Here is a 12,214-nt window from a genome sequence, read left to right on the forward strand (position 1 = left end):
CCAGGGTTGGAGGAAGGCGAGGGGGCGCCGGCCCGGGAGGCGCTGCAGGGCCGGGGGCACCGCCCGCAGCAAAAGCTGTTCGGTTCCTGCTCTGAGTGCGAGTACGTTAAGTGCGCGTGTGTGGCACACGCGTGTGCACGGCACCTGCTCTGTCGGGTCACCAGGAAGGCAAGAGGACGGGCGATCCGTGTCGGATCCCGGCTGTGCACACGCAGCCTTGAGCGGGGGTTTTGACCTCCTCGCATCGCGAAAGGCCTGGGCACAGCCCGCAGGAAACAGCTGGCAGCACCGGAAGGTGCGGGATCCAGTCCAGGGCTGCTGCGCCCCGGAGCCCCGCTCCACCTGCAGCTGGGCCCGACCTGGGCTGGCCTCTGGTCTCGGGCCCAGCCGTTCTGTGTTTGGATGAGAGACCGCCGGCCAGGTCCACCGGTGCCGGCCTCAGCGAGTCTGGATCTGGGCCGGGTGGGGTGCCTGAGACCAGGGACACAGGGACACAGGCACACGGAGGGACATGGAAGCTGGCAAGGGGCTCTCAGCTCCCAGAGGAGAGGAGCGGGTCCCAGGCTGCCCGCCCTGGCTGACGTGGGGCCGGGTCTCCCATGGTGACATGGTGTCGGGCTCGTACTCTCCCAGATTGGGAGCCTTTGAGAAGTGAAGAGAGCCCCTGACTCTCCCAGGAAAGTGCTCCCTGGCGTGTGCGTCCTCAGGGTCCCACACCCCGGTCTCCCCCAGTGACGGTCCCAGGCGGTGTCCTGTGTGTGTGAGGGTCCAGGCCCTGGCCAGGTCACTGCTCTGCTGGTCGCTCTCTCAACCCCAGCCTCAGGCCGCCCAGCCCCACAACCCCCTCTAAGGCTCTGCTTCCCTTCCAGGGGACGCCTTCTACCTGGCTGTGGGCGGGGCCGTGGCCCAGCACAACTGGTCCCACATCACCTCCGTGCTGCAGGACCAGCGGTTCCGGTGCCAGCTCATCGACAGCTCAGAGGACCTGGGCATGATCAGCATCCAGGGCCCAGCCAGGTGAGGAGAGGGGGCACCTGGGTGCACCTGGGCCCCGGCCCTAGTCCCTCCAACTGGGACCCGTGGCCAGAAGCCCTTGCTGTCCAGAAGGGGACAGTCTGGTTAGCTAACCAGTTGGGGGAAGCTAGAGATTCCACGCGAGATAAACCGTCTCTAAAGTTCTAAAACGCAGAGAAACTTTTCGTGTGACTCAGTATCGCAGGGTTCAGGGGTCATGTCTCAGAATTACATGCGGCTCTGGCAGCGGGCAGAGCCAGGCCCAGGTCCTGCCTGCTGCCTGGGCGAGAGGCCACCTGCCTCCTTCTGAACAGCTCCCTGCGCGCCTGTGATGACCACAGGGCCGCTCATTCCCCATTCATTCACTCTGTACATATTCACAGAACTCCCCACGCGGAGCCCAGCCCAGAAGGGGCACGCGGGCATCTGGGCACTGTCCAAAGGCCCCTCTGGCTGGGCTTCGGAGGAGGAACCCGGGGGTGGGGGGCCAGAGGGGAAGCGCATCGTGTTAAAGCCACCCACCGGCGCCTGTGGGTTGCCAGCCCTGTGCCAACATCTCCCCGGCTGGCGCTAGACTGGCCGGCCTCCCTCCCTGGCGGGTCGTAGCTGCCTTCATGGGCACTGCTCGGGCACACAGCAGGCGTACAGTGGGTGCTTGCTGAGCAGTCAGAGAGGATCTGAGTGGCTCGTGTACTGGAACTGTCAAGTGTTTGAATTCGGGTTGCCTGTGGGGACCCAGGTCTGTAGCGGGGTGTGTGGGGGGGCGCACAGGGCAGCAGGAGATGTGGTCGGACGGGGGTGGGGGGGTGTTAGATGGTTAGATCACTGTCCCAGCCTCTGTTCACCCACCCGAGGAAGGAGCCCTTGAGAGCGCATCTATGGGTCTCGCCTCCACCGCGATCGCCTGCTCCTTCATTGTCGCCGTGAGGGTGGCTTTCTGTGCCTGTGTGGTGTGTGTTCGTCCTGCTGTGTCTTCGTTAGCGCCAGGCCTGCTGTCAGTCTGCCCCACGAGCACAGGGACTGGCCCGCACACCCAGGGGTGCCAGCAAGTATTTGTTGACTGACCGACTGTTCTTGCTTGCAGCCGGGCCATCCTCCAGGAGGTGCTGGATGCAGACCTGAGCAACGAGGCCTTCCCCTTCTCCACCCACAAGCTGGTTCGAGCCGCCGGGCACCTGGTAGGTACCCGCTGTCCCCGGGTTGCGGGCAGCAGCCACCTGCTGGAAGGAATACCCAGGGCTGGGACTCGGGAACCCCAGTGCCTTGGGCAAGACTGTTCACCTCCCAGAGCCTTGGTCCCCACTGTGAACAGAGACCCGGTCCTGCCCACCAGCGGCCAGGACCTCCAGGGGTGCTGGGTCTAAGTCGGGCACCACCCCAGCTGCTCCTGGTGCCTGGCACAGGGGCTCAGTCCCAGGCTTCTGCCAGGAAGGCAACCTCAGCCTCGCCACCTGCACAGCCGCCCGGGGTCTCCGCCCGCATCGGGTGACGCGTTATTTCCTCTGCCTCCTTGGGACGGCGGGGCTGGGGCAGCTGGGCAGGTCTCCATGTCCTGCTGTGTCTCCTCCTCGCCCACCAGTGTGGCGGCTGTGGGAGGAGGAGGGCTGCTAGGGGAGCTCTAGCAGTCCTGAGGGGCACCCCCCTCCCCCACAGCTCAGACAGTCCGGACGCAGGACCCAAAGCTTCTGAGACTGTGGACAGTCAGGGCCCGGTCAGAACCGGCTTCCTCAGAGCCTCTGGGGCCAGGCTCCTGGTCCGGCCCGGGTCAGCATGGCCCTTCCTGGGCCTCAGTGTCCTTGTTGGGAATTAGGGACCGTGACCTTCCCTCTGCATTCCTGAGGCCAAGGGGAGCAGCAGACAGTGTAAGTAACACCAGCCACTGTTTGCTCTGTGTACCAGGCCCACTGTACCAGGTGCTGTACTAGGTGCTGTACCAGGCCCACTGTACCAGGCTCATTGTACCAGGCCCACTGTACTGGGTGCTGTACCAGGCTCATTGTACCAGGCCCACTGTACCACTTGCTGTACCAGGCCCACTGTACTAGGTGCTGTACCAAGCTCATTGTACCAGGCCCACTGTACCAGGTGCTGGACCAGCCCCACTGGACCAGGCCTTGGACTAGGCGCCACTCTAGGCGCACTGACACAAGGATTCCCCACACTGACCCTCATGGCACTGACACCAGGAGCGGACGTACTGTGCTGGGCCGTCCTGGGAGTGGCAGGTGTTAACCTCATCCCTGCCCTCCAGCCGCTCGATGCCAGGATTCCTCCTGTTGTGACCAAAAATGTGTCCAGACATGAGCGAGTGTTTCCCATGGCTGCAGGGTTACCCATAGCAGCGGTGGCAGCCACCTGGGCAGCCACTATTTTAGGGTTATCTCTGGCAGGGGTGGCAGCCACACGGGCAGCAGCCACGGCCAGGTCCCCATCACCCTGGAGGACGGACGTTTCTTCCAATAGAGCTCAGAGAGGTTGGGTGGGCTGCCCAAGGCCGCCCAACCCATAAAACAGGAAGAGTGCACGGATACGTGTCCGTGAAGCAGACGTGACCGTGAGGACGGGTTGGGTAGACAGACAGATGGTCCTTTTCTCATCTCCCGTGTTCATCGGGGGTTTGGGCGGGGAGTGTGAGGGAGCGTTGGTCGGGAGCCATGCTGGCCCGCAGAAGGTCTGGAGGTCGGACGCGTCTGGGTCCTGTTAGCAAATAAACAGCATTGCGATGACATCGGCGAGGAGGCTGCCAGGGGGAGGGAGATAACGACTGCTCTGCGGAGGGAGCCCAGGAGGCGAGGGCTCCGCTCCCGCCTTCACTGCAGAGGCCGAGCTAGGGGAGCAGGAAGCTGGGGGGGCGGGGAGGGGGATCTGTCTAGCTTGCTTCCTGACTCCTCAGTGCCAAATTGCCTGCCGGGACCAGAGAGGGTGGGCACTTCGCAGGAGCAGCACAGCTCAGCCGGGGTGGTGGCTGCACCCCGCCCACCTGCCCCTGGGCCCATGCGGCGTCTGAGCTGAGAGCCTCTGCGTGGTTCAGTGTGGGGCTTCGCTGGGGAGAGGACCAGGTGGGAGCACTCCCCTCTCAGCCAGGCGCTCCCATAAGGCACCTGGAACGTGGTCTTGGATGGCGGGTCCGGCTGCCTCCCCGCCCCTGGGGCCGCCTTCCAGGTCTGGCCCCCGAGGTGGCTGGGCTCTGAGCAGGCTGGCGGAAAAGAGGCCGGGCTTCGGGGTGAACCTCTACCCAGGGTGATAAGCGGGCGGACACGGGTCGGGGAGTGGGGTTAGGGTGTGCGGGTTCCTCCCCGCCCTGTCCCCCAGGGTTGGCTACTGGTTTTGTCAAAAAGGATTTACTGCTGGGTGGACGCGCGTGCCCTCCTCTGCTTCCAACCCCCGGCCTCCCTGAGCCTTCCCTTTGTCCACCTGGCACTGGACGGGGGTTGACCTGGCACGGGATGGGGGTGGATCTGGCACGGGACGGGGGTTGACCTGGCATGGGACAGGGGTGGACCTGGCACGGGACGGGGGTCGTTAAGCAGATTCCAGGAGAAGCTGGCGCAAAGCTTGCCGCCCGTCTGGGCATCAGCGTTTCACTAAAAATCCCAGGAGCATATGCCAAATGAGGATGAGTAAAGGAAGCCCTAACTCAGTGAGGGGCGGGGGAGATAGACCGAGAGAGAGAGAGAGAGAGAGAGAGAGAGACAGACAGACAGACAGACAGAGACAAACAGGCCCCAGGTGCTTCCTTCCTCCCCGACTCTGGCCGAATGCGAACACGGAGTCGGACCACCCTGCGTGCACATCTGTGTACACGGCTTGGTTCCCTCACGACCCGCTGTCGGGTTCTTGTTCTTTGGAATGTTCCGAGAGCCGCTCTGAGCGCCGCGTCCTCACTCAGCTCCATGAGCCCCGGTGCTTGGGCGTTGACGCAGGGCCGTGTCTCCTCCTCGAAGCCCGGTGACCAGCGTCCCTTGGCCGTGCCCCTTCCCCAGCCTCACTGTGGAGCCGGGAGGGAGATTCCCAGCTCGGGACCTGAGACAGTCCTGCGGGCGTCTCCTCCCGGAGACCTGCTGCCTCCGGGCCTGCAGAGACCGTAGGCTGGCTCCTCCGTGAGAAAAGCGCTGGGTCTCCTCCTGCCAACACAGCTCCCCCACCACGCCCCAGCCTGCCTCTGAAGTCGCTGCCCACACGTCAGCTGGGAGCGTCAGCTGAGCGCCGGCCAGGTGCGGAGCTCTGAGCCAGGCCCTGGATGGCAGCTGCGGCCCCCCTCCAGGAGTCACACCCGGGTTGAGGTTGGGGTCGGGCAGGGTCCTGCAGCCACAGCCCAGCCTGCCCTGGAGGGTGACCTGGGGGGGGGCAGGAGCCCCTCCCCAAGGAGCTGACATCAGAGTGAGGAGGGTCCCAGGGACAAGTTCGAGGGGGGAGAGTCAAGTCTTGGCAAGAGAAACACGGATGGAGGGGAGACCTGGTGGCTGGAGGCTGGACGGGCTTGGGTGGAAGCTAGGTCAGCACAGAACCCGAGGGCTCAGGGGCAACGTCACCCACTGTTCAACAGAGCTGGGGGCTGGGCAGGCCTGGCTTCCAGTCCCACCCCAGCCTTCTTCCGGCTGCCTCTCAGGCCTCAGTGTCCCCATCTGCAGCGCCCAGGCTAGACAATGTCTAAGCTCCTTTCTGGGCCGGCCCACAGTCTGTCAGCCGTCCCCCCTCCCGGGCCGGGAGTCTCACATTCTCCCAAATAGGCTGTCTGGGCTTTGGTGCGTGTTGGCGCCCCATCCCTCAGTGTGAAGAGACAGCGGGGCCGCAGCGCGGGGCTGGGCCAAGTTTTTATGGGAGATCGTTGGGCTCCGGCCAAGCAGATGGGGGAGAGGGACGTGGGCCTCTAGTCGGCAAGGCCTCCCGGTCGCAGGGCGCGGAATGGCGGCCCTGAGCCTCGCCCCAGCCCGGCTCAGGATGCATGGGCAGCCCCGCTGCGCCCACGGGACCCGGGCTCACAGCTGCTGGGCAGGGGTCCGTAGCTGAGCGGTGTCCCCAGCTGAGCCGTGTCACGGTTTTGCAATAATTCTCCGAGATGCTTGGCTCCGGCTAGGCGTCCGTGAGCCGCATTCCAAGAGGAAGGACAGAGGGCGGGACACTGTCCCCGGCAGCCAGCTGACCAGATGGCCTGACTTCCCTCACATTGGCCTCAAGGCCATAGAGGTTCCCGGGGGACACGCTCCCGGTGCGGTCACCGGGCCGGACGTGGTGTCCGGTGCCTCGGTGGGCACGGGGCCCTCTGCAGAGCAGCAGCGCGGGCTGGAGGCTCAGCACGAGACGCGATAGAGCGACTTTCTCTTGAACATGAATTTCAGGTTAGAAGGAAATTGAGTTTCTCTCCCTGATGGTGTGAAGTCCGCACGGATTTGATGACTCGGGGGAAGGTTCTCTCACCCGCAACATTCTAGAAAGGGGCTCCCGATGAGGCCACCTCCACGCAGACGGCCTTGGCCGATGGGGTTTTCGTTGCCGGCTGAAAGGTCCTTCGCACAACCTGTGCAGCGTCGCCGTGGCCCGGGACCCGGGAGCCGTGGCCGAGCACCCGCCGCCCCTCCTGTGGTGTCGCGGGGCAGCATGTCTGGCTGGGGCCGGAGGACAGTGTGGTTGGAGTGAGGCTGGTGGTGCTGAGGGACCTGGGGCGTGTGCATCAGAGAGTCCAGAACCTCCTCCAGGAGCCCCGTCCTTTCTCTGCAGGGGCTGCTGTGTGTCCGGCCCTGCTGCCCCGCGTCCTCTGTGGGTGCAGACAGCGCCTCTGGGGATGCCCCTCGCTGTCACTAGCAGCTTGAAACCCTATTCCAGGCCAGCCAGTCGGGAAGGTGGGCTTTCCTCAGGGGCGTCCCGGGCTGGCCTGGCCTTCCACAGGTCGGAGAGGAGCCCCAGGCTTGGACAGTGTCCATGGTGCTTTTTACATCCTCAGAGGGGCCAGGTTTATAGAATGCGGTTTGAGCACCACACCTTTTATTTATTTTTATCCGGATTCTTAGAAAACTAGTTTCTATCACCATTTTCACCACCATCACAATAATCACCACCGCTGCCACCACCACCATCACCGCTGCCACCACCACCATCACCGCCACCACCGCCGCCATCACCACCACTGTCACCACCGTCACCACCACCATCAGCACCACCATCACCACCATCGCAACCATCACCACCATCACCACCATCGCAACCATCACCACCATCACCACCATCGCAACCATCACCACCATCACCACCATCGCAACCATCACCACCATCACCACCATCGCAACCATCACCACCATCACCACCATCGCAACCATCACCACCATCACCACCATCGCAACCATCACCACCATCACCACCATCGCAACCATCACCACCATCACCACCATCGCAACCATCACCACCATCACCACCATCGCAACCATCACCACCATCACCACCATCGCAACCATCACCACCATCACCACCATCACCACCACACATTAGCTTCTGAACCAGCCTCTGGGAGAGAGTGCACACCCCATAGCAGGATGTTTTTAGGATCCAGGATGTCTTTGGAGCCTTCAGAGGGTTTTGAAAAATGAAGATAATCTGAACATACAACCAACGTGCTGCTTCTCTCTCCTGTGGGTTCGGGGCGGCCACAGGCCCTGCAGAGAGCAGTCCGTGCTCTGGTCCCGACACCCCGCCTCTGGGCCTCGGGTCCTCACTGTTTAAGGGGTGACAGGTTGGTGGCTGCGCCTGCTGTTTGGCCGTGCTGTTACACAACCAAACACGCTGGGAACGTGTGAAACCGCCGTGAGCTGATGTGATCTGAGAAGGTGGCCGTGCCGGCCTGCGTCTGTGGGCACAGCTGCTTAGCCTCCTGCGGGACGGACTCGGGTGCGCCCGGCTGGTTCTGATGGCACATCCGCGGGAGCCTCCCCTGACCTGGGCACCTGCAGGGTCTTGGGCCCAAGCTCAGGCGGACACTCAGCACCTCCTTGAACTTCAGCCATCTCCAAGGAGAGCTGGTGGGAGGTCAGTGACGCACCAAGCCCCCTGAACGCACATGTTACTGAACCCTGAGAATAGCCCCCCCCGCCCCCCGAAGGGTGTGAGTGGGTCTGTAGAGCCCTGTGGTCCTGGGACGGAGTGCATGGCCTCTCCCTCCCTCCTGGCACCCAGAGCGTCACGAGGGGACAAATGACAGTCCCTCTGGCTGTCGGGCCCGGCCGTGGAGAGGGTGCCTCGTCTCACGTTCATCATCTTAACCACGTAAAGCACGTGGCTCGGTGTGCAGCGCACTCACATCACCACACGATGTGCATAGCTCCCCCCCCCGCAGCTCCGAATAACCACCCTCCTCTCAGTGGCTGTGAACTTGACTACGTTAGGTACCTCCTACGCGTGAGTCATACAGAACACGTCCTTTTGTGACTGGCCTAGTTGACTCAGCGTCACGTCCTCAAGGCTTGTCCATGTGGCAGCAGGTGTCAGAATGTCCTGCCTTTCCACGGCTGGATACTGTGCCCTGCGTGGATGTACCACACTATCCATCTTGCTGTGGATGGACACAGGCTCACTCCCGCCTCTTGGCTGTTGTGAATAATGCTGCTGTGAACATGGGCAACCGGCAGTGTGAGATCTGGCTCAGTGCTTTGGGGCTTATACCCAGAAACAGAATTGCTGGACATACGGTCATTCTCTTAATTTTTCAAAGAACCACCATCCTGTCTTCCTGAACAGTCGCACCATTCACATTCCCGCCAGCTGTGCCCAAGGATTCCCCTTTCTCCACACCCTCGCCAACACTGGTCATTTCCCGGGTGTGTTTTTAAGGAGGGATGAGGTCATCTCATTGCGACTTTGATTTGCATTTCTCTGATGCTCAGTGATACTGATCACTTGCCGTATGCTGACTGGCCATCGTCGGTATGTCATCTTTGAAGAAATGTCTTCAGCAGGTGGTTGTGCTGTTGTCGAGTTGTAGTCTGTGTGTGTTCCGGGTCTTAAGCCGTATCGAATAGACGGTTTGTCAGTGTCTCCCAGGCCGCAGGCTGCCTGTCCACTGCTGATCGTACCCTTTGGCGCACAGAAGTTTGCACACGTGATGGAACGTAGTCCCGTGGGAACGTGTTGCTCTTGTCTTCGCCTTCGGTGTCAGCTAAGAAACCACCCAGGCCCAGTGTCATAAAGCGGCTCCCCTGTGTTTTCTTCTACGGGTCGCACCGTTTCAGTCTTGCACGTGGGTCTTTGACCGTGAGCTCATGTTTGCGTCGGTGTGGGAGGGAGCCCAGCGGCATTCTGCAGCGATGTCTGCTTCCCAGCACCGCAGAGCCGTCCCCGCTCCGCTGTGTGCTCTGGCCTCCCGTGGGAGACCACTTGGCCGCGCGCGGGGCTGGTTCTGGGCTCTCCTCGCTGTTCCGTGGGCGGGCGTGTCGGCCTCAGGCCAGCGGCGCGGTGCTGAGTACAGCAGGTTGTAGAAAGTTTGACATCAGGAAGCGGAGCCCTCCCGCCGCATTCTTCTTCTCAAGATAGTTCTGGTGTTTGAGGCCCCTGTGACTGAGTTTTAGGGTGGGCTTTTTATGTCTGCAGACGCCACGGGGACCTGACAGGGAGTGCGTTCAGCCTGTAGACCGCTTAGGGCAGTGTTGGTACTGTAACGAACGCGGGCTGTGTGGCCATTTATTTGTATCTTCTTTCACTCTTTTCACCACAGTTCTGTCGTCTCTAGTGTACAAGTCTTTTGCCTCCATGGTTGGGTTTATTCACCTCCTTTCTGGATTGTCCTTTGTCAGGGTTGGAAACACAGCTGATTTCTGGGTGTGGGTTGTGTACTCTGCAACCTTGCTGAATGAGTTTATTCGGGTGAGAAAAGGGTTTAAGCAAAACCTGGCTTAAGTCCTCCCTGGGAACCTTCCACGATTCTGTGACTCCGCCCACTGCCTGTGGTCCCCGTAAGAGTGAATGCAGGGCTGTTCATGAGCGGGTTTCTCGGGGGGCTTGCTCTTACAGTCCCTCCATGCCAACGTGTGCTGGCAGGTGGCTGTGTATCAGGCATTGGCTTCCCATGAAGGTGGTGCTCACTGCACTGGCCTCCGCCCATTTATCAGATGGGAACACTGAGGTCGGGAGAGGCCGACCCGGAGCCGGTGTTGCAGACGTCCTCACACTGGGCTTTCCCTTCCGAAGGCGTGAGCACTTCCCCATCTTCCTACTTCCGTGGAGAGCAGGAGGGCGTGTGGGAGCCAGTGGTGCCGTGGCCTTGGAGAGGCCCCTGGCATCCCCACTCGCCCTCGCCTGGCTGGGGCGTGGGGTCCGCCTGCTCCCGCCTGTTTCCTCACTCAGGAAGCATCTGCTCAGCCCCTCTGTGGCAGAGCCTGCGCGGGGTGTGGGGGATCAGCTGCAGTAGCCCCCACCTTGGCTTCCAGAGCTGGGAAGGGGCCGCGTCCCACCCGGGATTCAAGGAAGCGGCGGGCCGACCCTCGCTCTGCGCGGGGTGTCGGACTCGGAGCCTCAGTCTGGGGCTGTTGGTGGGCGAGCTGCACCGAGGATTCTTCTGTTTTGTTCCGCATGAGCCTGGCTTTGGGCCCGGGCTGCGCGCAGCTGTCCCGGATTAGCCCCGCCGGCAGGCAGGCCTGGGGAGGCCGAGAGCTTGCACCGGGGCACGGAAGCGTCCACAGCACATTTGCCATCAGTTGGGAGTTTTTCGAGAGGCGGACGCGTCCAGGGCCTTCCGAGCCTAGCGCCCCGCGGCTGTGGTTAGAGCGCCCAGTGCAGAGGAGCTTGCTGCGCCGGGAGCGTGGCCTCCACTCCTGCGCGGGCGTGTCCCGAGGGGAGCTGCCCCCGGTGGGCCTTCCAGCCGGAGCAGTGGAGGGGCCTCTCCTTGCTCCCCGTGACCTGTGTGACCTGCTGTGCTCCCCGTGACCTCTGTGACCTGTTGTGCTCCCCGTGACCTGTGACCTGTGCTCTCCGTGACCTGTGACCTGCTGTGCTCTCACTGTTCCTGTTGTGAGCTGGTCGGTCCCCGGGCTGAGCGCTCAGGCCTTCCCCACGGGGACCTGTAGGTTCGGGACTCGCCCTCAGGCCTGGAAGCAGACATGGTTGCTGGGTGCCTGGATGACATGCAACCCCACCCAGCGTGCGGGGTCAGTCACATGCCGCTGGCCGAGTGACCCCAGGCTGGTGGTGCACGGGTGTGAGGGACACACGCAGAGACCAGCTGTCCCTGTCACAGCTGCTCCTGCTCAGCCCCACACCGGGGCCTCAGCCCACCGACAGGCACCCTGAGAAGAGGCACAGACAGGGCGCAGCACAGGAGAGGCCGCGGGGCGATGGAGGCAGAGGGTGGGATAACGCGGCCACAGCCACTGAGCGCCCAGAGGCCAGGGGAGTGGGGAGAAGGGTCCCACCAGAGCCCTGGAGGGAGCGCCGGGCTGGCACCCGCATGTTGCACTTCCAGCCCCAGAATGGAAGGGAGTCCCTTTGGTGATTTCAGCCACAGAGTTTGGGGTCATTTGGTGGCTGCAGGACCCTCACACGGTCACTTAGAAGGAGAGCTGAGTTCCGGGAACTGTGCCCACTTTCTCCCAACGCCAACCCCCTTCTCCCCTTACAGGTTTCCAAGGGCTCCTGGGAAGTCTCTTCGGAGACCCCACGTTTCGGTGGTGGGCTGGCCGGGCTCAGGGACAGCCGATGACAATGGTGAAATGGCACCGTACACCCGTGAGTGGTAGTGAGGCCTTGACTGTGGTGGGGTGCCCCAGCCAAGTGAGCGCTGTGACTGTCCCCAGGTGCGGGCCATGCGGCTGTCCTTCGTGGGGGAGCTGGGCTGGGAGCTGCACATCCCCGGGCCGTCCTGCGTGCCCGTGTACCAGGCTGTGATGGCAGCGGGCGCCAAGCACGGCCTCGTCAACGCTGGCTACCGGGCCATCGACTCTCTGAGCATCGAGAAAGGTGCGCACAGGTGGCGGGGGAGGTGGGGGGAGGTCGGGGGTGCAGAGCCCTGCAGGGGCCGGGAAGCTGCTACTCCCCAGGCCTGTTCCCTCCTCCCCCATGACACTCGCGCCACCTACTGCCCGTGACCCGGGCATTCCCCCAGGCCGGGTCCTCTGACACGCCCTCGGGCAGGGAGCTGGGGTGTGGAGACAGGACCAGGCTCAGTTCGGTTGCGGTGCCTAATGTCCTGAGAGCCGCCAGGGCCCTCCGCCAGCCTCTCCCG

General features: G+C 62.8%; 1 protein-coding gene across 1 annotated transcript in view; it reads left to right on the forward strand.

Annotated features, from left to right (window-relative positions):
- SARDH (sarcosine dehydrogenase) overlaps window positions 1–12,214 on the forward strand; it is a 55,528-nt gene that overhangs the window by 30,007 nt on the left and 13,307 nt on the right. The window contains exons 10-13 of the mRNA XM_015572370.1: window positions 733–737; window positions 852–1,017; window positions 2,099–2,192; window positions 11,787–11,949. Coding sequence (XP_015427856.1) covers window positions 733–737; window positions 852–1,017; window positions 2,099–2,192; window positions 11,787–11,949 — 428 coding nt within the window. The remainder of the gene's footprint in view (window positions 1–732; window positions 738–851; window positions 1,018–2,098; window positions 2,193–11,786; window positions 11,950–12,214) is intronic.

Source organism: Myotis davidii, unplaced genomic scaffold (assembly GCF_000327345.1).
Source record: "Myotis davidii unplaced genomic scaffold, ASM32734v1 scaffold609, whole genome shotgun sequence".
Classification (NCBI taxonomy): Eukaryota; Metazoa; Chordata; class Mammalia; order Chiroptera; family Vespertilionidae; genus Myotis; species Myotis davidii.